The sequence below is a fragment of the Ornithorhynchus anatinus genome, chromosome 2 (genome assembly GCF_004115215.2).
Source record: "Ornithorhynchus anatinus isolate Pmale09 chromosome 2, mOrnAna1.pri.v4, whole genome shotgun sequence".
Lineage (NCBI taxonomy): Eukaryota > Metazoa > Chordata > Mammalia > Monotremata > Ornithorhynchidae > Ornithorhynchus > Ornithorhynchus anatinus.
In genome coordinates, this window is record NC_041729.1 from 78001359 (window position 1) to 78025155 (window position 23797).

Genomic DNA, 23797 nt, shown 5'->3' on the forward strand with positions numbered 1-23797 from the left:
ATTCAGACAGTTGGGAGTGTTTGAACCAGGGCTCACGTGGAGCTATTCAAATGGGGGCAGGGGAGATCTCTTCCCTTTGCCAGCAGGAGGGAGAGGAGGAACGTGGAAGATTCAGAGCCTCTTCTCCCCATCCTTGACCCCAAGCAAAAAGAAAATCCTATCTGAGATCATATAGTCCTGAGAGAGCCAGAACGATGCAGCTCGTATCTGAAGCCAAAGGACTCGAGGCAGAGTGGAAAATTGGGGGGAATTTTGGAGTTGAGATCTCAAGAGAGTGTAGGTGATTGAAAGTGCACTCAAGCTGAAGAATGGAGAGTGTCTTGCCGTTAGAGCCAGTTTCTGATTCTAGTGGCTGACATCCTTGCTGAACCCTCAACATGGCTCTGTGTGTGTATGCGCACACGTGAGCATTAAATTAAAATTGTGCATGATGAGGATATTCATTAAATACTAGGTGCTAAGTACTAAGGTAGGTACAAGCTTATGAGATTAGGCACAGTGTCTGTCCCCCTTTCCCCCCGTGGGGCTCATAGCCTGTTTTGTCCTCATTTCAAAGATGAGAAAGCTGAGGCTCAGAAATCTAAACTGCGAGCCTGTTGTTGAGCGTGGTTTGTTTCTGTTGCCACATTATACTTTCGAAGCACTTAGTATAGTGCTCTGCACACAGTAAGCGCTCAATAAATACGATCGATTGAATGAATGAATGAAGTCAAGTGACTTGACTAAGGTCACAAAACAGGCCAGTGCCAGAATTGGGTCTAGAAACAGGGTCACCTGACTCTGTTCTGTACTGTTTCCACTATAGCTCATCAACAAAGATAAGGTTTTGGGGGATCAGCTTTATTGTCATTTTGAAAATAACGGTGTACTTCAAAGTAGGTGTTTCAGTTGGCACGATTTTCCGAATTCAAATTGGGTGAAATTACCAGTGAAAAACCGTAATCCCTCAGCCTGGTGGTTCTCCTGAAAGGCCTGTTTTGGTCTGAGATCCCAGAGTGTGGCACCTTCTGCAGTCTACATGTGGGATTTGGGGGCCGAAAGTAAGCTCATTTTGAGGCAGGGAATGTGTCTGTTTATTCTTGTATTGTACTCTCCCAAGTGCTTAGTAAAGTGCTCTGCGCACAGTAAGTGTTCAAATAATGCGATTGAATGAATGAATGAACTTCCCTAGCCCAGGATTCTGTGTCTCCTCATAATAAAATGAATGAGGATGCATGGTTTTCCGGCCTGCTCCTTCTCACTCCCAAAATAGATATTCCTTTTCCCTGCCCTAATCCTCAGTGCAAGGGAATTTCCAACCAGCCAGCTGCACCTCCAAAAAATAACGGAAGAACTGAAAGGGGAGAAGGAGACCAAAGCTCCCGGGATTGCTGAGCAGGAGGGCTGTTGGAAGCTAGGAATGGGCCAGGAGAGCCAGGAACCCAATATCTGTCTCCCCGCTGGGTCTCCCTGCCTCTCCTCTCCTGCCAAGTTCTCTCAGGCTGCTTCTCTGAACACCAGTTCCCTCCCTCCATCTTCAATAATGATAATAATGATGGTATTTGTTAAGCGCTTACCATGTGCCAAGCATGTTCTAAGCGCTGGGGGAGATACAAGGTTATCAGGCTGTCCCACGTGGGGCTCACAGTTTTAATCCCCATTTGGCAGACGAGGTAACTGAGGCACAGAGAAGTTAAGTGACTTGCCCGAGGTCACAGAGCAGACAGGTGGCGGAGCCGGGATCAGAACCCACGACCTCTGACTCCAAGCCCTGGCTCTTTCCACTAAGCCACGCTGCTTCTTAAAGCATTTCCCTTCAAGAGATTCAAGCTCCATAAATCGCACGGTCAGCTGTGTGCGTGTGTGCGTCTTAGTCTCCGTGTGTGTATAAATCTAGCCTTCCTTTTCAAAGATAACACTGACGGTGAGAACGTAGCATCATCAATAATAGCATTTATTGAGCACCCATTTTGTGCAGAGCACTGTACAAGGCTCTCCGCCAGTGCGAGTGGGGCTGAAAACAAAATAAGTAATTGCAATTCTCTTCAAGCTCCCAACGCGACCAACTCCAACTTCTGCCTTCCTCAGCCATCTCTTTCCCTGCAAGGCAACATTTTGCCCTAAGGTGTGTTTTTTTTTTTAAGGTATTAAAGTGCTCACTATATAGCCAGTACTGGTCTAAGCACTGGGATAGAGCCAAGTTAGTCAAGTCAGTATTTATTCTTCTCTTCTCCCCGGTGCCAGATCTGAGAGGATCCTGTAGTCCTTTGGACCTGCTTATGGGCATCTTAGGTTTCCCTGCTGCATTTTCCTGTTTTTAATTGGCTGCTAATATAGCTAAAAATATTTTTATTATCCATCAGTGGCGAGAACAGTATAACAGAGTTGGTGGATGTGTTCCCTACCCAAAAGAGCTTACAGTCAGTGGAAAAATAGATGCCCAAGATTGTGTGGCCATTCATATATCTCAGAGTCTCTTCACAACTCTTTGTGTTCGTGTATTTGCATGCGTGATCATAAAACACCCTCGAAACCCCGGTGAAGCCTCCTCACACATGGTCATGAAAAGGGAAGTAGGGGGGAAGAAGAGGTAAGGAGTCATTGTAAAAACTTACTACAAGACATAGATGGGGAGTTAGGAAATTTTGGTTCCAACTGTGGGCCCCTGAACTTTGGTGTGCCTCTAATGAACAATTTCTTGATGAAACTCTCCACCTCCCTGGGGTGTTTTGAGGGCACAGCGAGGTAATGGCCAGGAAGGTGCTTGAGAACCGAGGCACTCCACCCAAACCGGTGGAGGAAGCTGTCAGAAGTTGCTCACCCTGCTGATTGGAGCCAGCCTGATCCCCCACTCAACTTCTATTTTTGCTCGGCGAGAGGCACTCCAGGGCGGGCCTAGTGAAAAGAGCCGGGGCCTGGAAGTCAGGAGACCTGGGTTCTAACGGTGCCTCCGCCATGTGCCCGCTGTGTGGCCTTGGGCAAGTGCCAGTGTCCTCATCTGTAAAATGGGGATTCACTGCCCGTTCTCCCTCCCCCTTAGACTGAGCCCCATGTGGGACGAGGACTGTGTTTGACCTGATTATCACAGGGATTAGTGGTTGGCACGTAGTAAGCGCTTGACAAATACCCCGATTATTATGATTGTTCCCCTTGCACTCTGGAAGAACTGCCTTGGCTTCCTTTCTCTCAATCGTTCTGTGCATCTGACCAGACAGTTTGAAACTCTACCCCCAGAATAATAAGAGCGGTGACTGAATTTAAAACACGTGGCCCCACTATGCTTTCTAGAATCAGCTTATTGTAGAGGGATTGCTAAAAGAAATGAGAGTCAATTTGCCCAGGCTCCCTCAGAAGAACAATCGGCTAATTTTAAATACACCGGGGCCAAGAGCCAAATAAACAAGGAAAATGTTATATACTGAACTGCTACACCCTGTACCTAACAAAATTTTCCATCTGCTCATTTTTATAGCCAAATGGAATACATTTGGATCTTACAAGCAGGAGTCATGTCTTCATTTATCATTTCGCAAATGGAAGGTCAACTTTAATTAGGACTTCAAGAAGCACAGTGGTTTAGCAGATAGAGCAATAAACTGGAAAAGTTCATCCTTATTTTTGGCCGTACAGATCTGTGGCATGATCTAGCAAGTTCTCAGGCCCTCGTTGGTCTTCATCCGTAGGATGGCCGGGGAGGGACAGGTCCCGCCTTGCCCATCCAGCCATGGGGGCAGCAAAATGCTACGCACCTTGGGGAAAGGTAGAGAAGAATGAATCAGCAAGCACAGTTATTCCATTATGCAGACGTGTCTGCGTCTTGAATACTATTCAGTTCAGTTCCGGTGGCCGCTTTTGTACGCTTGCGGACGTGATCTGGTTCTCTCTCCCATTTTCCCTGTGAGTAGTTTATTTTAATGTCCACCTCTCCCTCTAGGATGTGAGCTCCTTGTGGGCAGGGAACCTATCAACCCCAAGGTATTGTTCTCTCTCAAGCACCTAGTACAGTGCTCTCTGCACACAGTAAGCACTCAACGAATACCATCGATGGACAGATGGATTGACTGGAGCAGCTTCTGAATGAGAATAGATGGAAAATGACAGGACTCCATGGTCCGGAGAGAGGCAGGCGGAAAAGGGCCCTCCCTGGCCTCCGTGGCGACGGGATCTGGGATCATCAGACGTTGTGGCACCAGGGCGATGGCCCTCGTTGGAGTTTGAGGATGGTTGATTCAAAAGAAACTAAAGGAAGAACTTCCCCTCGCAAGAGGGAGAAGTCAGTGGCTTTTATTAACCACGAGAAGTTGTGCGGGCTGAAAATGAGTTTGGGAAGACTGGTGGCCAAGTGTTCCTTAATGGGTTTGTGGGAGTTAGGAAATTATGTGCTAGAGTAACTTGCTAGATCGTGCCATAATGGGGAATGTTGGAGGGAAAAGTTAAAGCTTTTAGAGACTTTGAGGAAGATTTCAGTGGACGATGGATCCGCGATAGGAAAGTTAAGGGTCTGATGGGGGGGGGATTGGATATGATAAGGGGGATAGCTCCCACGCTGTTCCATCCGGCGTCCTTGATACCTGTTTGGAGATGAAGTTCTGGGAAGGAAGGTTCGTTTAGCTGTTCCAAACTGGCACTCTGGCATTTCTTCTGTTCTTATTTTCTTATGGTAACCCAAGTGGAACTGCCATGTTGCCAAGGTCATTTTTTTACCAAACTTTCTCTCTAGATGAAGCTGGGGCTTCAAAATGTCAGTTTCCAGATTCACTGAACAGGTTAATGACAGGTTTACTGTTTGCCTAAACTCCATCATTTTTAGGAGTACAAGTGTTCCAGAACGGTAACAGAATTAGGCCAGCAGTAATGCCCTGTGTTCTGGCTTCCTTTTTGGGCATTTTCTTAGGCATTCTTGATGGTCACCCTTTTCCCCCTGCAACGGGCCTACCCTTCTACCCACTCCATCTCTCTCTCGCATCAGTCTTTCCAATCAGTCTCCCACCATATGCTCACCCACTCTCTCTCTCTCCCTCCCCGCCCTTGCTGTTCAATTTGTCACTCCCTCACCTTTCCATGTTCTCTCATCTCATGCTTCTTGCTTCTCTGAGACTTCTCTATCTCGTTCTTTTTCATCCCTCACCTGTCTCTTCTTTTTCCCACCTCCTTTTCTGTCTCGTGCCATTCTGTTATTTCCTGTCCTGTATTTTATTTCTTGTTCTGTTTTCCTTCTCTTAATTCCCCGAGTAATTGCCTCTGTAAAATTTTTATTCTCTTTCTTTGTTCCTTCTCTCTTTCATCTCTTCCATAGGGTTTTCACTTTACTCTTTGGCTCTTTTATTTTCTCCCTCATCTTATTATGATTTCTTCTCTTTCCTTTTTTCTTTCATTATTCCCTTTTGTTGGCAGCAGCGTATGAGAGGAGAACCTCTTTAAAGGCAACAGACAAACCTAAGAACTTGGATACTCTTTTTCCTCCCCTTCCCTCCCTCCCCTCCTGTAGCATTTAATGCTCTGCCGTGTGTCTGCTGTGTGACCTTGGCCAAGTCAATTCACTTCTCTGTGCCTCATTTATCTCATCTGTAAAATGGGGATTGTGACTGTGAGCCCCATGTGGGATGGGGATTCTGTCCAACCCGATTCTCTTATATCCACCCCAGTGCTTAGTATAGTGATTGGCGCATAGTAAAGCACTTAACAAGTACCCAAATTATTATTATTACTAATGTACGTACCTTTTCATTCATTCAATCATATTTATTGAGCACTTACTGTGTGCAGAGCACTATACTAAGTGCATTGGAAGTACAATTTTAAAGCTTGTCACTTCCCCTTTTCTGTAATTTCTTTTAGTGTCTATTTCCCCCTGCCAGATTGTAAGCTCTTTAAGGTTAGAGAGAGTGTCTGCTAACTCTGTTGTACTCACCTAAGTTCTTAGTACAGTGCTCTTCCCAAGAGTAGCACTCAATCAATACTGTTTTTTGATGGATCGAAGAGTTCTTAGGAGAGCTCATTATTAGTGAATTTGCTGGCAATCACTTTAGTGGAACCCAAAATATATTCCCATACTCTCTACCAAACTCCCTATTGACCCCCTATCTGTACTTTTATTTATTAGTATTCTTTGTTGATGGAGATAATCCTTGCTTTTCTGATGCTATACAGCTGCTTTTAGGGGGTTTGCTGAAATGCAGTAAAGCGAAAACCGTAATGTGGAAAGCATACGAACACACACACACACATACACGTCCCTTTCAGACACCACCAAGTGTTTGCAGATGAGTTCACATTTCACCCACCTGCCCTCTTGCTTTGTGGCTGATACATACAATGTACACGGCCACAATACCGCAATTCTTTCCTTTTCTTTTTGTTTTCTATTCTTTTGATTTGTTGTTTTTCTTAAATCGTTCTCGTGTGAACCTGCCACCGTATTTGTGAAATTCGAGTGTGAAGAAGTTAACTGCTTCTTCAGAGAAGCAGCTTTGCCTAGTGGATAGAACACAGGCTTGGGACTCAGAAGGACCTGGGCTCTAATCCTGGTTCTGCCATTCGTCTGCTGTGTGATCTTGGGCAAGTCACTGAAACTTTCCCGTGCCGATTCCTCACCTATAAAATGGGGATTAAGTCTGTGAGCCATGTGTGGGACGTGGATTGTGTCTAACCCGAGTGGCTCGTATCTACCCCGGCACTTAGTACGGTGCCTGGCACATAGTAAGTGCTGAACAGGTGCCATTTAAAAGAAAACAATCACACCAATACAGATTGGCGATCTAGAACCCAGGTTTGAATGGAGCTGCTCAGCGCATTGACTATCACTGTAGTGGTTCTTCTCAGTCGGTAGTATCGATTGAGTGCTTATTGTATGCAGAGCACCGTTAGGCGCTTGGTAGGTTCCCAGAAGGAGCTGACAATCTAAGTGGGCAAAACAGTCATTCAAATCAATTGCGGGTACAACAGAGGCTATGCCAAGCAGATAGGAATCTGCCCACCCCCTGCACCTAGCAGGTTCCCTCTGTCCTGAGAGAGGTGAACAGCCAACACACCCAGTGGCTGCCTCCAACACCCTGCTGGTCGGGGCGAAGGGCTTGGGCCCCCGCCAACTCCCTGAGACAGGGAACCTCAGTCCGCTTGAAGGGAGAGCAGACCGAGAGCAGTCCCATCCAGGTGGCCTCCTGACAGCACGGGTTCTTGGGTCCCGACATCGCGAGCGGGTCTGATACCAGTCAGGAGCAGGGAATCCGCGATCGGCAGGACCCTGCGACGTGGAGGCTCCCGCCCTCCCTGACCCAATGCCAACCTTGAGAAGCGGGAGCCCCGGCCCGGGTCGATGCCCTGCGGGATGGCGGTGGGAATTGACGGTTGGTTTTCTGAGCTTGGCGGGGCTGCCTCTGGTTGAGAAGCCCAACTCTCTGCTAGAGCAGAGCGGGGCAGTTGGTGACGGTTGGCAGGAAAGTTCGGGGCCCCCTCCCACAGGAGAGTTCGGCACCACTCAAGGTGGGTGAGGCAGGCAGGCTGTCGGGCAGCGTCTGTCTCCCGGCAGAGTCAGTCAGTCATATGTATTGAGCACTTACCGTGTGCAGAACGTTGTACTTTGGAGAATACAATATAACAATAAACAGACATATTACCTGCCCACAATGAGCTTACAGTCTAGGGAAGGAAGGAGAAACGGGGGAGGCGGAGTCAGGTTTAGAATTTCCATCAGTTACTTGTACCACGGAACTGATCCCTGGGCATCGCAGAAGCATGTGGAGTCAACTTTGGGACAGCGCCAGTCCCGTCTGGCCACGGGGTGGTCAACTCACTCGAATTGTGGCTTCAGGGTGGCAGTCCATCCCTTCCGTTGCAGCTCCGCTTTGGCGCATTCATTCAATAGTATTTATTGAGCGCTTACTACGTGCAGAGCACTGTACTAAGCGCTTGGAATGTACAATTCGGCATCAGAGACAATCCCTGCCCAGTGAGGCGCCCCGAGGGGCCGGTGCCACCCTGCAGGCAGCCGGGCCACGTCTACTTTGGCAGGGGAAGACAGGAAGGAGTGGATGGGGCTGCTCTTTCCTCCCCGGTTTTTGCGGGGAGGCCATATGAGGTATAGAAAAATAAAGGGCAGCTTTCAAGGGCTATTATTATGGGGGTAAACATGACTTTGCGGGACGTTTACGTATGAGCTAAGGCTTATCTTGCAATGGCTATGTCTAGATGGTCCATAAGCGTGGCTCAGTGGAAAGAGCACGGACTTTGGAGTCAGGGCTCATGAGTTCGGATCCCAGCTCTGCCACTTGTCGGCTGTGTGACTGTGGGCAAGTCACTTAACTTCTCTGGGCCTCAGTTCCCTCATCTGTAAAATGGGGATTAAAACTGTGAGCCCCACGTGGGACAACCTGATTCCCCTGTGTCTTCCCCAGCGCTTAGAACAGTGCTCGGCACATAGTAAGCGCTTAACAAATACCAACATTATTATTATTATTATTAATATTGAATGATGGTTGGCTGCAAGATCAATCGTATTTACTGAGCACTTACTGTGTGCAGGGCACCGTACTAAGTGCTTGAAAAGTACAACACAACAGACACATTTCCTGCCCACAACGAGCGTACAGTCTAGCGGGGGCTAAGAAGAGTTCAATGTTCCCTAAGGAGAGAAATGACAGACCCCTAGTTAAGCGAGTGATTTTAGAAAAATATAAGCCTCATCGCCTGCCCAGCATTTGGGGAGTCCTGACGGGTCAGTCGGGGGCGGGAGGGAAGGAGCCTTCTCCTGGGCTGGAAAATGGCCACAGGTGATGAGAGAGCAGGATAGAAGGCCTTTTGCCTCCCCTTCACCCCCGGTGAGAGTCAACCAGTTCTGTGGCTCTTTGTCAGTAAATGGTATTCATTGAGTGCTTACTGTGTGCAGAGCACTGGACTAAGCGCTTGGGCGAGTACAATACAGTAGAGCTGGTAGACATTCTTCTTGCCCAAACGAGCTTCCAGTCTAGAGAGTGTCTTTGTGTATGGTCTCCACCCTGCTCCTTCCTCTAAGGATCTCTGAGGGTACATACCTGGTGGCAGGCGTGACTTCCCCTGAATAGACCTGGAATGTCCTTTCCCCTCTGGACAGTCGGTTTCCCCATCTTCAAAACCTTATTAAAAGCACATCTCCAAGAGGCCTTCTTTGACTAAGCCCTCATTTCTTCTTCTCCCACTCCCTTCTGTGTCACCCCTGCTTTTGGATTTGCACATGTCTGTCTCCCCTTCTGGACTGTAAACTCGTTGTGGGCGGGGAACATGGCTACCGACTTGATATATTACACCCTCCCTAGTGCTTAGTACAGTGCTCTGCACACAGTAAGCGCTCAATAAATACGATCGGTTGGTTGATTGATTAGAAACAGCGAGGCGCAGGCCCACAGAAGTCAGATGGCTTCGGGCCTTGGTAAAGCCTGTCTCTGACTCCCTGCCTTTTGCTCTCTGAGCTAGAGTCAGAGTCTGAAGGTTCAGAGGAAACTGAGGCAGCTGGATTTTGTGGGGCTTTCTTCTTCAGCTAAGGTGAATTTTGTAAATGATTTCCTTGGGAGTTTTTCAGTCTCTTGTATGCTGGGGGTTTTCTCCCCAAGTTCCCCTTGCCCCCTGTGAGACCTGTCATTGGAGGAACTGAGATCTGTAGGTGAGGGCTTTTCCTCCCTTGCCTAGAGCATTTTTGTGGCAGGGAGGGGAAGAGGCTCTCCCCTTCTCCCTCCACCTGTCATATCACTATTTATTAACACCACGATATCCACTTCTGTCACCGCAAACGTTATTGGCCCAAGAGCTCTGCGGCCCTTCCTTCCCTTTCATTTTTCCTGTTTTCTGCCCAAGATGTGAAGAAGCTGCAGCGTGAAGGATCAGGTTAGACCCCGGGAAGAATTTCCTGACCGTTGAAGGTTGCGGAATTTCTTTCGCCAGATATTGCCGCTGGTGGGGCAGATCCTCATGTGTCTGGGATAGTGTAGATGTGGTCTTGGCTGCAGGCAGAGATGCAGGGGATGGATGATTGAGCCCTGAAAGCCTGGAAGCTCGTTGTGGGCAGGGTTCTCTGTTGTAGTGTACTCTCCCAGTGCTTAGTAAATACCATTGATGATGATGATGATAGGACTCAGCAGTCTGGGGGTTGTCACCGCCTGACTGGGCTTTGGGCTGGGTCGAACCAGGCCCAAAAGACAGTTCTGGGCCGACTCATACTGGGGAGAGTTGGCTCGAGCCGCCCCTCCTGCTTCTCTGCCGACTAGGGTCAGGGAATGAGAGGAAGTGGGGTGTGAAGCGTTGAGGTAAACGGGTGGTTTTTATTAAGCTCTTACTTTGGGCCAAGCACTGTGCTGGGGACGGTACAAGATCATCAGATCGGACCCGATCTAAGAGGGAGAGAGAACAGGTATTTCATCCCCATTTTGCAGATGCGGGAACAAATACAGAGCAGGTAATTGACTCGTCTAAGGGCGTACGGCAGGCATAACCAGATTAGAACCAGATCTCTTGACCGCCCATCGAATTCACTTTCCAGTTATCCACGTTGCCTCCTGCTGTCCCTCAGGTGGTGCGTTCAATTTAGCGAGACTGTGATCTCCGCGGGGGACAGGGATTGTGTCCAACCCAATTAGCTCGTATCCATCCTGGTGCTTAGCGCAGTGCTTGGCACCTGGTAAGGGCTGGAGTGACATAGTTATCATTATTATTATTGGTGTTTAGATGATGGCCCTAACTCAATCGCCTTGCCTCTTCCTCCTATCTTAACTTTCCTCTCTCCTACTGCAACTCAGCCCTCACAGTTTGCTCCTCTAATGCCAACCTACTCACCAACCTTGATCTCGTCTATCTCGCCACCGACCGTTGCCCACATCCTGCCTCTGGCCTGGAACTTCCCCCGTCTTTTTATCCGACAGCCAATCACTCTCCCCACTTTTAAAGCCTTATTAAAAGCACATCTCCTCCGAGAGGCTTTCCCTGACAAAACCCTCAGTTTCTGTTCCCACGCTTCCTTCTGCATCGGCCTTGCATCCTTTATTCATTCAATAGTATTTATTGAGTGCTTACTATGTGCAGAGCACTGTACTGATAAGCGCTTGGAATGTACAATTCGGCAACAGAGACAATCCCTGCTTATTCACCCCTCCCTCAGCCCCTCAGAACTTAGGTACATATCCGTAAATTATTTCTTTATATTAATGTCTCCATCCCTCGACTGTAAACTTGTGAGCAGGGAATGTGTTTACCAACTCTGATGTAGCACTTTGTATGGAGGAATACCAATGGAATTATGGTATTAACAGTATTTTAAAATAATTACATTTATAACAGTGCAGAGACCTTAAGTGCTGTACTAGTGGAGTCTGTGACCAGAGAATTGGCGTCTTCTACGCTGTTAACAAAGCAATCACCAATGGCCTTTTTACTTTTTTTCTTTAATGAGGAATAATATCGCATGTAGAAAAGACCACTTAAAGGCTTCATATATATTCTTTTAAATCAGATCATTATTTAATAACTTGTATACATTGTTAGAGCGGTAAACATTTCTGAAGCCCTTTGTCTTTCGTGGTAGATTGAACTGTATCACTTCTAAACTGCAAATGGGAGTGTTTTGTACATGTCTAAACCCAGTATGCACTCTGTAAGTACGACTGATTGATTAATTAGCCCCTGTAGGCCTTCGGCTGACCTAGTCCTGAGGTCCCAGAGCTCAGTCAGGGTTGGGCTGGGCCTGGGCTCAGGTTGGGAGAGAGCCAAGGGCGGAAGCGGAGCCAGAGCCGGATGAAATGGGGCAAAGGTAAAACAGTCTGTGCCCGTCCACCTGTCCCAGGATGAACCATCTCAGAGCGTTTGGAAGCTTCCTGACCCGTTTCCAGTGCCAGGGTACCCGGACTGGGCACTTGTTGGTTTTATAGGGGCCGAGCTGTCCCTCGCTGGTGTGTACGTGTGTGTGCGTGTGCCTGTGCCCCGGGGCCCGAAGTGCAGGTGGGCCGGGCATCCGGCGGCCCCACGGCTGGGCCTCTTGACCCCGCAGCGGCCGATGTGGCTCCGGGCGGGAATGTGGGGCAAGCCGCTCTGCGTTCCTGCAGCTCCGGATGAGCCAAAGGCCCGGGACCCTGGGGGTCCTCCCGTGCCCGCCCCGGGCTGCGGCGTGCGTCCGAGGGGCACCCGCCGCCGTGGCCTCTGAGGGGTCACGCTCCTCGTCTCGCAGTTCCCCCTTCCCGCCCCACGGTGCCCTGGCTTGTCGCAAGGGCCGGCTGCTCAGGAGCCGCCGCTGCGATGGCTCTTGCGGAGGTCTCAGCCCCACCCTCACCCCGTAAGTCGGTTTTTACTTCCACACCTGCACAGACCTAAGATCCTTGGCCTCGGTCAGACTCAGCTAGGTGAGCACGGGACCTCCCTCGACCCCACGGGGTGGGGCTGGATCCCCGCTGGAGTGGAGCTTGCTCTCACCCCCGAGGATGGATTAGCCCTGAGGGCATGTGGGCACTTGTCCGGGAGTTGGGGAGGGCCAGGCCCAGGACCGAGGAGAAGCAGGGGTGGGGCCACACTCCTTTTGGAGTTGCAGCCGCCTGCCACCCCCCTCCCACCGTGGACCATCCTTCTCCCTAGCAATGGCACACCAGGCTTCCCCACCCTTATTATTATGGCATTTGCAAAGCGCTTACTATGTGCAGAGCACTGTACTAAGCGATTGAGCAAGTACAGAGTAACAATAAACAGGTACATGCCCCACCCACTTATTCCCTGCGAGCTTGTAGTTAATCAGGTTGGACACAGTCCTGGTCCCACATGTGGCTCACAGTCTTAATCTTCATTTCACAGAGAAGGGAACTGAGGCACAGAGGAGTGAATTGACTTGCCCAAGGTCACCCAGCTGACAAGTGGAGGAGCTGGGATTAGAACCCAGGTCCTTCTGACTCCCAGGCCCGTGCAGCCTCCACTAGGCCATTGGAAATTTGGCTTTTGGAGCAAGAGTAGCTTGGTCCTGTGTACTGCTCGCCTACTCCAGAGGCCAGAGAGTGGTTATTTGGGAATGTTTTGAGACCAACAGGATGGGCTGTGGAACCCCTGAGCCATTTCTGTTGCTCAGGGACACTTTGGCAGTTCTGCTTATCGAGGCAACGAGAGACGTCTAAGGAACAATCCTATGAGTGACAGAGAGAGAGAGAGAGAGAGACAGAGAGAGAGAGAGAGAGAGAGAGAGAGAGAAAGTGTGTGTGTGAGAGAAAGAGAGAAGCAAACAGCATGGCATAAGGGACAGAGCATAGGCCTGGGAATCAGAAGGTCATGGGTTCTATCCTGGCTCTGCCACTATTCTGCTGTGTGACTTTGGGTAAGTCACTTCACTTCTCTGGGTCTCAGTTACCACATCTATAAAATGGGGATTGAGACTGTGAGCCCCATGTGGGACAGGGACCGTGTCCAACCCGATCTGCTTGTATCTACCCCAGCACTTAATACAGTGCTCGGCACATAGTAAGCATTTAACAAATACCACTATTATTATTATTATTATGCATGCTCACACGTGCACGGACCCTCACCCAATCGCCTGTGTTATCAAAAACTTGGCTTTGGAGGAATTAATCAGCCAGGATCAAAGAAGGAATCTGAGGCTTTTATTGAAGTCATTTGTATATCTTCTTCAAGATTGTTGGCAGGAGTTTATTTTAATGTTGTCTTGCACTAAATAGTGCACACATTTCCTTGTGCCAGGGCAAGCAAATTCAGGGAAATGGCTTGGTCACTTTTCTTTACCAAGGAGCCTCATTAGAAGCAGTTGGCCTGGTGGAGGAGTAAGCCGGATAGTTTTACACCCTTCCGGAGCCTTAGTCGAGGGACAGTGATTGAATCCAGGATTCTTGTCGGTAGATGATTTTTGAGCCCATTATCCTCCGTCCCGATTTATGATTTTCCCCCAAGTGAGGGGAAAAAAGAATCGTAAGATTTTAGCAGCACTTCTTTAAAACTCCACAGCAAGAGTTTCTGTTAATAGTCAAACAGGAAGTAGTAATAGTACTAAGCACTTACTGTGTGCAGAGCACTGTGAGTACAGTGGGTACCATGCTGTCACGGGAGTCATGAAATGTGAACGAGGGTAATCATAATAATGATAGTATTTAATAAGTGCCAAGAACTGGGTTAAGCGCTGGGATAGGTGCAAGATAGGTCAGACAACCCCTTACCGACTCAGGCCTCAAAGTAATAATAATAATAACAATAATAATAATGTTGGTATTTGTTAAGTGCTTACTATGTGCCGAGCACTGTTCTAAGCGTTGGGGTAGACACAGGGGAATCAGGTTGTCCCATGTGGGGCTCACAGTCTTAATCCCCATTTTACAGATGAGGGAACTGAGGCACCGAGAAGTTAAGTGACTCAAAATCAAAGGGGCTACTCCATCTTAATCCTCCTTGACCTTTCTGCTACCTCGGACACTGTTGTCCACTCCCTTCTCCTGGAAAAATTCTCCAACCTTGGGTTTCATTGACCCGATCCAATAATAATAATAATGTTGGTATTTGTTAAGTGCTTACTATGTGCAGAGCACTGTTCTAAGCACTGGGGTAGAAACAGGGTCATCAGGTTGTCCCACATGAGGCTCACAGTTAATCTCCATTTTACAGATGAGGGAACTGAGGCCCAGAGAAGTTGTGACTTGCCCATAGTGACACAGCTGCCAAGTGGCAGAGCCGGGATCCTGGTTCTCCTCCTATCTCTCTGGCCACTCGTTCTCAGTCTCTTTCACTGACTTCTCCTCTGCCTCCTGCCCCGTAACTGTGGGGGTCCCTCAAGGCTCAGTTCTGGGTCTCCTTCTATTGTCCATCTACACCCCCTCCCTTAGAGAACTCTTTCGCTCACGTGGCTTCAACTATCACCTCTATGTGGATGATTCCCAAATCTACATCTCCAGCCCTAATCCCTATCCCTCTCTGCAGTCATATGTCCCCCGATTAGACCTTGAGCCCGTCGTTGGGCAGGGATGGTCTCTATCTGTTGCCCAATTGTACATTCCAAGCGCTTAGTACAGTGCTCTGCACACAGCGCTCAATAAATATTATTGAATGAATGAATGAATATTTCCTCCTACCTTCAGGAGATGTCCCGCCGACACCTCAACCTTAACACATCCAAAGCAGAATTTATCTTGCCACCCAAACCCCATCCTCCCTCCAACTTTGCCATCACTGTAGATGGCACCATCATCCTTTCTATCTCACAAGCCCATAATCTTGCCGTGATCCATGACTTATCTCTCTCATTCTGCCCACGTATTCAGTCTGTCACCAGATCCTATTGGTTCACCCTTCACAACGTGGCTAAAATGAGCCCTCTCCTCTTCATCCTCAGTGCTACCACCTTACTCCAAGCACTTACACTATCCCACCTTGTTTACTGCATCAGCTTCCTTGCTGACCTCCCCGCCTCCGGTCTCTCCCCACTTCGGTCTATGCTGCCAAGATCATTCCTCTACAAAACCGTTCAGTCCACATTTCCCCACTCCTGAAGAACTTCCAGCAGTTGCCTCTCCGCCTCTTCATCAGACAGAAACTCCTCACCATAGGCTTTTCAGAGCCCTCAATCACCTTGCCCTTTTCTACCTCACCTTCTGATTTCCTACTATAACCCAGCCCGCGCACTTCGCTTCTGTAATACCAACCTACTCACTGTACCTCCATCTCGCCTATCTCACTGCCGACCTCTTGCCCACGTCCTGCCTCTGGCCCGGAACAGCCTCGCTCGTCATATCCTACAGACGACCGCTCTCCCCACCTTCAAACCCTTACTGAAAACTTAAAAAGAGCCCTTCCCTGACTAAGCCGTTCTTTCCTCTTCTCCCACTTCCTTCTGCATCACTTGGACCCGTACCTTTATTCACCCCTCCCTCGGCTCCGCAGCCCTTATGTAACCTATCCGCAGTTCGTTTATATTAATGTCTCTCTTCCCCTCTAGAGTGTAAACTCATTGTGGGCAGGGTACGTGTCTACCCCATCTGTTATAATGTACTCTCCCAAGTGCTTAATACGGTGCTTTGCACACAGTAAGTGCTCAGTACATAAGCACTTAGTACTGTGCTCTGCACACAGTAAGCGCTCAATAAATACGATCGAATGAATGCATGAATGTGGTGATTTGATTTTACAGATGAAGAAACTTAGATCCAGATAAGTTAAGTAACTTTAGATCTCACAGCAGGCAAAAGGGGACCAGAACTAGATCCCTACAGAAACCTGGGATCTTGTGCTCTTTCCACTAAACCTTGCTGGGGCGGGAAGGATGTGCAGCGCCTTTGGAGCGACCCCTGGGTAACGGGGATAGGCCAGAGTGCAGAGACACTGGGCGAAACACCCGAGTTCTCCCCAGTCACACCTGGCACCTCCCCGGGGCTGGGGGCGTGGATGGGAGAGAGAGGCCACAAGGGAGCTCTGGACGGAGAGGAAATAGGTTTGCGTTTTCCCTAAAAAGGATCGATTCAATGAATGGAGGCATTCCAAATAATAACGTTGGTATTTGTTAAGCGCTTACTATGTGCAGAGCACTGTTCTAAGCGCTGGGGGAGATACAGGGTAATCAGGTTTTCCCACGTGAGGCTCACAGTCTTCATCCCCATTTTACAGATGAGGGAACTGAGGCACAGAGAATTTAAGTGACGTGCCCACAGTCACACAGCTGACAAGTGGAAGATGCAGGAATCGAACCCATGACCTCTGACTCCCAAGCCCGGCCTCTTTCCACTGGGCCACGCTGCTTGTCTCAGGCAGTCCTTGGGTTTGATCGTACAATTGCTTCCTGAAAAACGCACCTTAAAATGTCGGTTGGAACCGGTTAGTAATGGGGGCTCGGTCACCGAACCGAGGACACCCACCATGTTTTTTGTTAAAATTACCCTGAACGGTCAAAACAGTAAATTACAGATGAATAATATAGCAACATATATTGAGTCATAGAGGTTCCATGACAGGGTAACCGAGCATTATCTCATCGAAAGTAAACTCATCAAAAGTAAACTGGATGTGTGGACTCTCTGCGGTGTGTCTACCTGGTAACATAGTAAGCGCCTCGGCCTCATCCGCTCTTCACCGCTCCTCCCTCCCTCCCTCCACCCCTGCCCCCCACCTCGCTTAACTTTTCTCTCCCTTCCCTCTCCCCCATTCCATCATTGCAGCTTTTGAAATAGACTCCCCAGTTTCTCAGGGCTCCCGTGTACCTCCCTCACTCCCAGAACTGAGCCACAGAGGAAGTAAGTGTTGTAAAGTCAAAACTTGATGTTGTCTAGCTGACACAGTATACATTTAGAAATGGCCAAATTGCCATTTGGGAAGCAGCGTGGCTCAGTGGAAAGAGCCCGGACTTGGGAGTCAGAGGTCATGGGTTCGAATTCCGCATCTCCCACTTGTCAGCTGTGTGACTGTGGGCAAAGTCGCTTCACTTCTCTGTGCCTCAGTGACCTCATCTGTAAAATGGGGATTAAGACTGTGAGCCTCACGTGGGACAACCTGATGATCCTGTATCTCCCCCCATTCATTTATTCAATAGTATTTATTGAGCGTTTACTATGTGCAGAGCACTGTACTAAGCGCTTGGAATGAACAAGTCGGCAACAGATAGAGACAGTCCCTGCCGTTTGACGGGCTTACGGTCTAATCGGGGGAGACGGACAGACGAGAACGATGGCAATAAATAGAGTCGAGGGGAAGAACATCTCGTAAAAACAATGGCAACTAAATAGAATCGAGGCAATGTATAATTCATTAACAAAATAAATAGGGTAATGGAAATATATACAGTTGAGCGGACGAGTACAGTGCTGAGGGCATGGGAAGGGAGAGGGGGAGGAGCAGAGGGAAATGGGGGGAAAAGAGGGTTTAGCTGCGGAGAGGTGAAGGGGGGGGTGGTAGAGGGAGTAGAGGGAGAAGAGGAGCTCGGTCTGGGAAGGCCTCTTGGAGGAGGTGAGTTTGAAGTAGGGTTTTGAAGAGGGGAAGAGAATCAGTTCAGCGGAGTTGAGGAGGGAGGGCGTTCCAGGACCGCGGGAGGACGTGGCCCAGGGGTCGATGGTGGGATAGGCGAGACCGAGTGACAGTGAGGAGGTGGGCGGCGGAGGAGCGGAGCGTGCGGGGTAGGCGGTAGAAAGAGAGAAGGGAGGAGAGGTAGGAAGGGGCAAGGTGATGGAGAGCCTCGAAGCCTAGAGTGAGGAGTTTTTGTTTGGAGCGGAGGTCGATAGGCAACCACTGGAGGTGTTTAAGAAGGGGAGTGACACGCCCAGATCGTTTCTGCAGGAAGATGAGCCGGGCAGCGGAGTGAAGAATGGACTGGAGCGGGACGAAAGAGGAGGAAGGGAGGTCAGAGAGAAGGCTGACACAGTAGTCTAGCCGGGATATAACGCTTAGAACAGTGCTTAGAACAGCACTTAGCGCTTAGAACAGTGCTCTGCACATAGTAAGAGCTTACCAAATACCAACATTATTATTATTATTATTTGCCATTTCCGAGTGCCTCGGACGATCATAAATTCTGGACTGCCTGTGATCCTATTGGATGAAAACAAAAGGAATAATATTCTGATCAAAGCAGCCATCCTCCATTTGGGCGACTGGCTCATCTTTATAGTCCAAATAAATCCTCGGGTCAGATACGTTGAAATACCGTTTGTGACTGTCTTGACCCGTGCTCAAAGGACGTAACTCCCTGTCGCTGCCACCTAACCGTCACTCCCATGCCCACCTTGTCACGGTGAGCCTGGATGGGGAGGGAGGGTGGCGATGACCCGGTGGCCCCGGGCCCTCCCCAGAGACCGTAGCGGGGCAAGTGTGCAGGCCTGAAGGCAGGCACGGCATCGCCGGCAGCCAGTGGAGACACTGGGGAGGAAACTCCGCCCCGCTGGTCTGAAGGGGTGAAACTACCCCGGGCCCGCGGCCAGATGAGATCACGGCCCTGGCTGGCAGGTGTCAGTGAAGACATTTGCGGGAGGGGTAGAGTACGTCCAGACCAGCAGAAGAACTGAACAGTCTTCTGGAATGGCGTGACTGTAATTTTCAACATTGTCCTTTTCCTGTATCTGGCTGTAGGTATGTCCCTCCTCCCCTGCTTTTCCGGCGTATACATCGCAATTGGGGTATTTGCTATTTGAGAAGCAAGTGTGACAGATAGAGGCCGGGCCTAGGAGTCAGAAGGTCATGGGTTCTAATCCCCACTCTGCCACATGTCTGCTGGGTGACCATCGGCAAGTCACTAAACTTCTCTGGGCCTCATTCCCCATTTTACAGATGAAGGAACTAAGACTGTGAGCTGTATGTGGCACAGGGACTGTGTCCAACTCGATTAGCTTGTGTCTACCCCAGCACTTAGTACAGTGAGCCCATCCACAAGTAGCCTCAGAAAAATGCCAGGGAGGAAGTAATTGTCCAGAACAGTGACTCTCAGTTGTAATTGCTTTATAATCTTTTGAGTGACCTATAAAAGAATCAAAATAATAAATGGTACTGTGGAATATTTCCTTTTTCAGAGGGCATATTAGGTTCATACTTACCTCAATACCTTACCCTTTTTTGTAAGGTATTTGTTAAGCACTTGTCATGGTCTAAGCACTGGGGTAGGTGCAATTTATGTTGGACACGGCCCCGGGTTCACATTCTAAGTCGGAGGGAGAACAGGTATTTAAACCCCTTTTATAGATGAGGTAACTGAGGCACAGAGAGACTTTCAGTGACTTACTCAAGGTCACACAGCATGTATGTGGTGGAGCTGGGATTAGAACCCGGGTCCTCTGGCTCCCAGGCCCCTGCTCTTTCCTCCAGGTCATGCTGCTTCTCTTTCAAACCGTCTGGCTTTCAGGCTGATTCGACAGAGAGACTTGCCGCCGGCTCTTCATCTCTTTCTTTGCTTTCTACCACTAGTCACGGAAATAAGGAAGTATTCTCTTGCCGTGGGATTCAGCTCGCCGTGAACTGGTTCAAGGAGAGAGGACATACCTACATCAAGGTGTTTGTCCCATCCTGGAGAAAGGACCCCCCACGCTCTGATAGTCCCATTACAGGTATTCTGCAGCCAACGTGCTTTGATTTTCTTGGGGCTAAGGGTGGGGCGGGTCCAAAATTGCAATACTGAAGCCTTACGGAGACTATTCACAGACCTGTAAGATACTTCAGTTCCTGAAACATCCCAAGGCTTCATAATTTTTTTTTAAATGATGGTATTTGTTAAGCACTTACTATGTGTCAGGCACTGTAGATACAGGGTAGTCGGATTGGACCCAGTCTTCTGTGTCCCACTTAGGGCTCAAAGTCTTAATCCCCATTTTACAGATAGAGGAACTGAGGCCCAGAGAGGTTGTGACTTGCTGAAAGTCGCAAAGCAGACAAGTGTCAAAACTGGGATTAGAACCCATGACCTGCTGACTCCCAGGCCCGGGCTCTATCCATTACGCCATGCTGCTAATCGAAAGCAAGTTGGTCCAATTCTTAGGAAAATCAAATTCTAGGAACTACGACATTGCACAAAATTTATATTTGCTTAAGTGTTTGTCTTGAGGTTTCCATCTGCCCAGTTTGGTGAGTATTCCTGTGAGTATTCCAGGAAGCAGGAAGCAGAGTAGAACGGGACAAAACCCGAGACAGAGCCCGGGAGCCGAGTGTTCTCTCCGTAATCCGCGGTCCTGCAGAAGCGGCCTAGTGCTGAGCCGGCTCCTTCCCTGCCAAAACCCTGAGCTCTGTGTCGCGGGCGTTCCATCCGGGAAAGCCACGAGTCCTCCTCTCCCAGGTGGCAGCAGGAAGTTGGAAGTAAAACCGGGGGGAAGCCGGTACTTACTGTTCATGGAAACCACTAGACCCAAGGCCCCATTAAGTTTGGTTTTCACTGCTGCCCTCAAACATCCCCTTTAAATTCCGCCGCCCCTAGAACCTGACCCCAAGGCTACTGCCCGGTGGGGACGACCAGCCCCGATGATGAAAAGACCATCAATTCCACTGTGATTTCATTGAGGCTCAGCACCCAGAGTTAGGGTGGACAATAATAATAATGATGATGGTATTTGTAAGCGCTTACTAGGTGCTTGGCACTGTTCTAAGCGCTGGGGTAGATACAAGGTAATCAGGTTGGCCCATGTGGGGCTCACAGTCTTCACCCCCATTTTACAGATGAGGGAACTGAGGCCCAGAGAAGTGAAGCGGCTTCCCCAAAGTCACACAGCTAAGTGGCGGAGCTGGGACTAGAACCCACGACCTCTCTTTCCACTAAGCCAAGCTGCGTCCTCCTATAACTGACCCCCCCGTCCCAGTCGGGGCTAGCGGAAAGAGCCCAGGCCTGGGACTCGGAAGACCTGGCATCTGATCCCGGCTTTGCCCGCTGGGTGACTTTAGGCAAGTCACCGAGCTTCTGTGCCTCAGCTTCCTCTTCTGTTAAAAAAAAAAACGGGGATGAGATACCTGCTCTGCCACTTGTCAGCTCTGTGACTTTGGGCAAGTCACTTAACTTCTCTGTGCCTCAGTTACCTCGTCTGTAAAATGGGGATGAAGACTGTGAGCCCCACGTGGGACAACCTGACTCCCTTGTGTTTACCCCAGCGCTTAGAACAGTGTTCTGCACATAGTAAGCGCTTAACAAATACCAACATCATTATTATTATTACCTGGTCTCCCTCCTATTTTGACTGCCTGTCTCACGTGAGACAGAGACGGTGTCCACCCTCATTATCCTAGTGCTTGGTTGAACGCTTGGCCCACGGTGATTATTAAAGACCTGGGAGGGTCAGACTCCGTACTCCATCAGTGGGTCTGTCACTCACGTTCTTCCCCGTTCCTCCCTCCCTCCCCGCCCCACCTCCTTGGTTTCAGAGCAGCACGTGCTGGAGGAGCTGGAGAAACAGACGATCCTGGTGTACACCCCGTCCCGCAGGGTGAACGGGAAGCGGGTGGTCTGCTACGACGACCGCTACATCGTCAAGGTGGCCTACGAGAAGGACGGCATCATCGTCTCCAACGACAACTACCGGGACCTCCAGAGTGAGAACCCCGAGTGGAAGTGGTTCATCGAGCAGCGACTCCTCATGTACTCCTTCGTCAACGACAAGTAGGTGGGGGCGCCGAGGGCGGGGCCGGGATGGGAAAAGGCTTTGCGGGGCCTCCCCTGCTCTTCTCCCGTTCGGGCGGCCGCTCGGCCCGGGGCCCAGTGGCTAAGGGTGCCGGGAGCCGGCCGGGCGACCGTGGATTCCCCGAGCCGGGTCGGATCTCTGCCCACGCTAGGGGCCCCAGTACAATCAGGTCTCCTGACTGGGTCCTGTGCTGTTTTCAATCGGCCCCACTGCTTCTCAGGAGAGGGAAAGCAGAGCAGTTCCGGCCCGGGGCCGTCGCCCCTGAGACTGCCTTGTGCGAGACCTGAGGAACTGCTGGAGGTGGGCCTCTGGGCAGCGAGGGGCAGCCCTGGCTCTCTTAAGACCTTCTCCTCCTGCTGTTGCTTCACCACTGCAATCATTAATCAGTCTTTCGTATTTATTGGAGCACTTACTGTGTGCACAGCACTGTACTGAGGGCTTGGAAGTACAATAAAGTTGGCATCCTGCAATGTTTGCTGGGATGAAAAGGACAACTTTACAGGTCCTGCTGCTGCTTTTTGGGGTGGTGGGACCACGACGGAAAAATTCAAAGCTGTCCTATCTACTGTAGGACAGCTGGTCATCTTAGGCTGCCCGGATGGCCCCAGAGACCCTTCCCTTTCCGGGGTAGGATAACGCAAATGGACTCTGATCTAAGGGAAATGCCAAACTGAGAACAATCAAAACAATCAGCAGATATATTTTATGCCCAAATCAACAGGTGACTCTTCAGCTAGTTCATCCATTTTCTACCTTTAAGAAAGCAGGACGTCTCCCCCAGGAAATTTTGCATTTGTTCCCGGAGAGCTTCCGAGCTGCATTCATTCTCCTTTTGAGAAGTCGGGGTGAGGGGGCCAACTTAAGCTTCTCTCCAGCCCCGAAGCCACCTAGGTAGACCACCAGTTCCCTTCGTGTAGACTGTAAGTTCGTCGTGGGTAGGGAATGTGTCTGCTATATTGTTGTATTGTACACTCCCAAGCGCATAGTACAGTGTACTGCCCGCAGGAAGCGCTCAGTAAATAAGCCTGGTAGGCTGACTGGAACAGATCAGGGCAGGACTTCCATGTTTGTCAGCTTGTGCCTGAGCCACTGACCCTGTGGGCTGGCCAGATGACCAAACCCAGGTCCCTGTGTCCGGTAAGCGGGGCAGGCTTCTTTGCCCGTGCTTGCAGGGCCGAGCGGGGCTCAGGGCCGCGGAGCCTGGCAGCACGGGTCCTCTCGGAACTCTCCTGGGCTTTCTAGCCTCAGATCTGGGGTTTCATTTTTCGTTCTTGGCCATTTCAAACACAGGGAGCCGGGCTATTTAGTGTTCGCTGGCCTCCGCATTGACAATCGTCAATCTCCTGTGGCCTATAAGAAGGCAATGGGAAGCACGGGCCAGGTGCAAAATGTCAAAGATCCAGAAGATGATATAAAATGGAGCTGTGTGGCCTAATGGGTAGAGCACAGGCCAGGGAGTCTGAAGGACCTGTCTGCTTGGGTGACGCTGGGCAAGGCACTTTACTTTTCTGTGCCTCAGTTACCTCATCTGTAAAATGAGGATTAATACTGTGAGCCCCGTGTGGGACATGCATCCAACCCGAATAGTCAGTCTCTATCCCAGAGCTTAATACAGTGCCTGGCATGTAGAAAGCGTTTAATGAACACTGTAAAAAAAATGCAGGAACAGATCAGTCAATGGTTTTAGACTGTGAATCCATTGTGGGCAGGAATGTGTCTATTGTTATACTGCACTCTTCCAAGTACAAAGTGCT

At 49.7% G+C, this 23797-nt stretch overlaps 1 protein-coding gene and 1 long non-coding RNA gene across 2 annotated transcripts in view; one reads left to right on the forward strand and one right to left on the reverse strand.

The window, feature by feature from the left end:
• The window catches only part of ZC3H12D (zinc finger CCCH-type containing 12D), a 30452-nt gene that overhangs the window by 1092 nt on the left and 5563 nt on the right, over positions 1–23797 (forward strand). Inside the window, exons 2-3 of the mRNA XM_029054452.1 lie at positions 19852–19991; positions 21787–22021. Of these exons, the coding sequence (XP_028910285.1) occupies positions 19852–19991; positions 21787–22021 (375 nt within the window). The remainder of the gene's footprint in view (positions 1–19851; positions 19992–21786; positions 22022–23797) is intronic.
• LOC103169227 lies at positions 3502–7445 on the reverse strand. The gene is made up of 2 exons (XR_485656.4): positions 7265–7445; positions 3502–3728 (listed from the first exon to the last, which is right to left on the reverse strand). It is a non-coding gene; the product is annotated as an uncharacterized LOC103169227 (long non-coding RNA).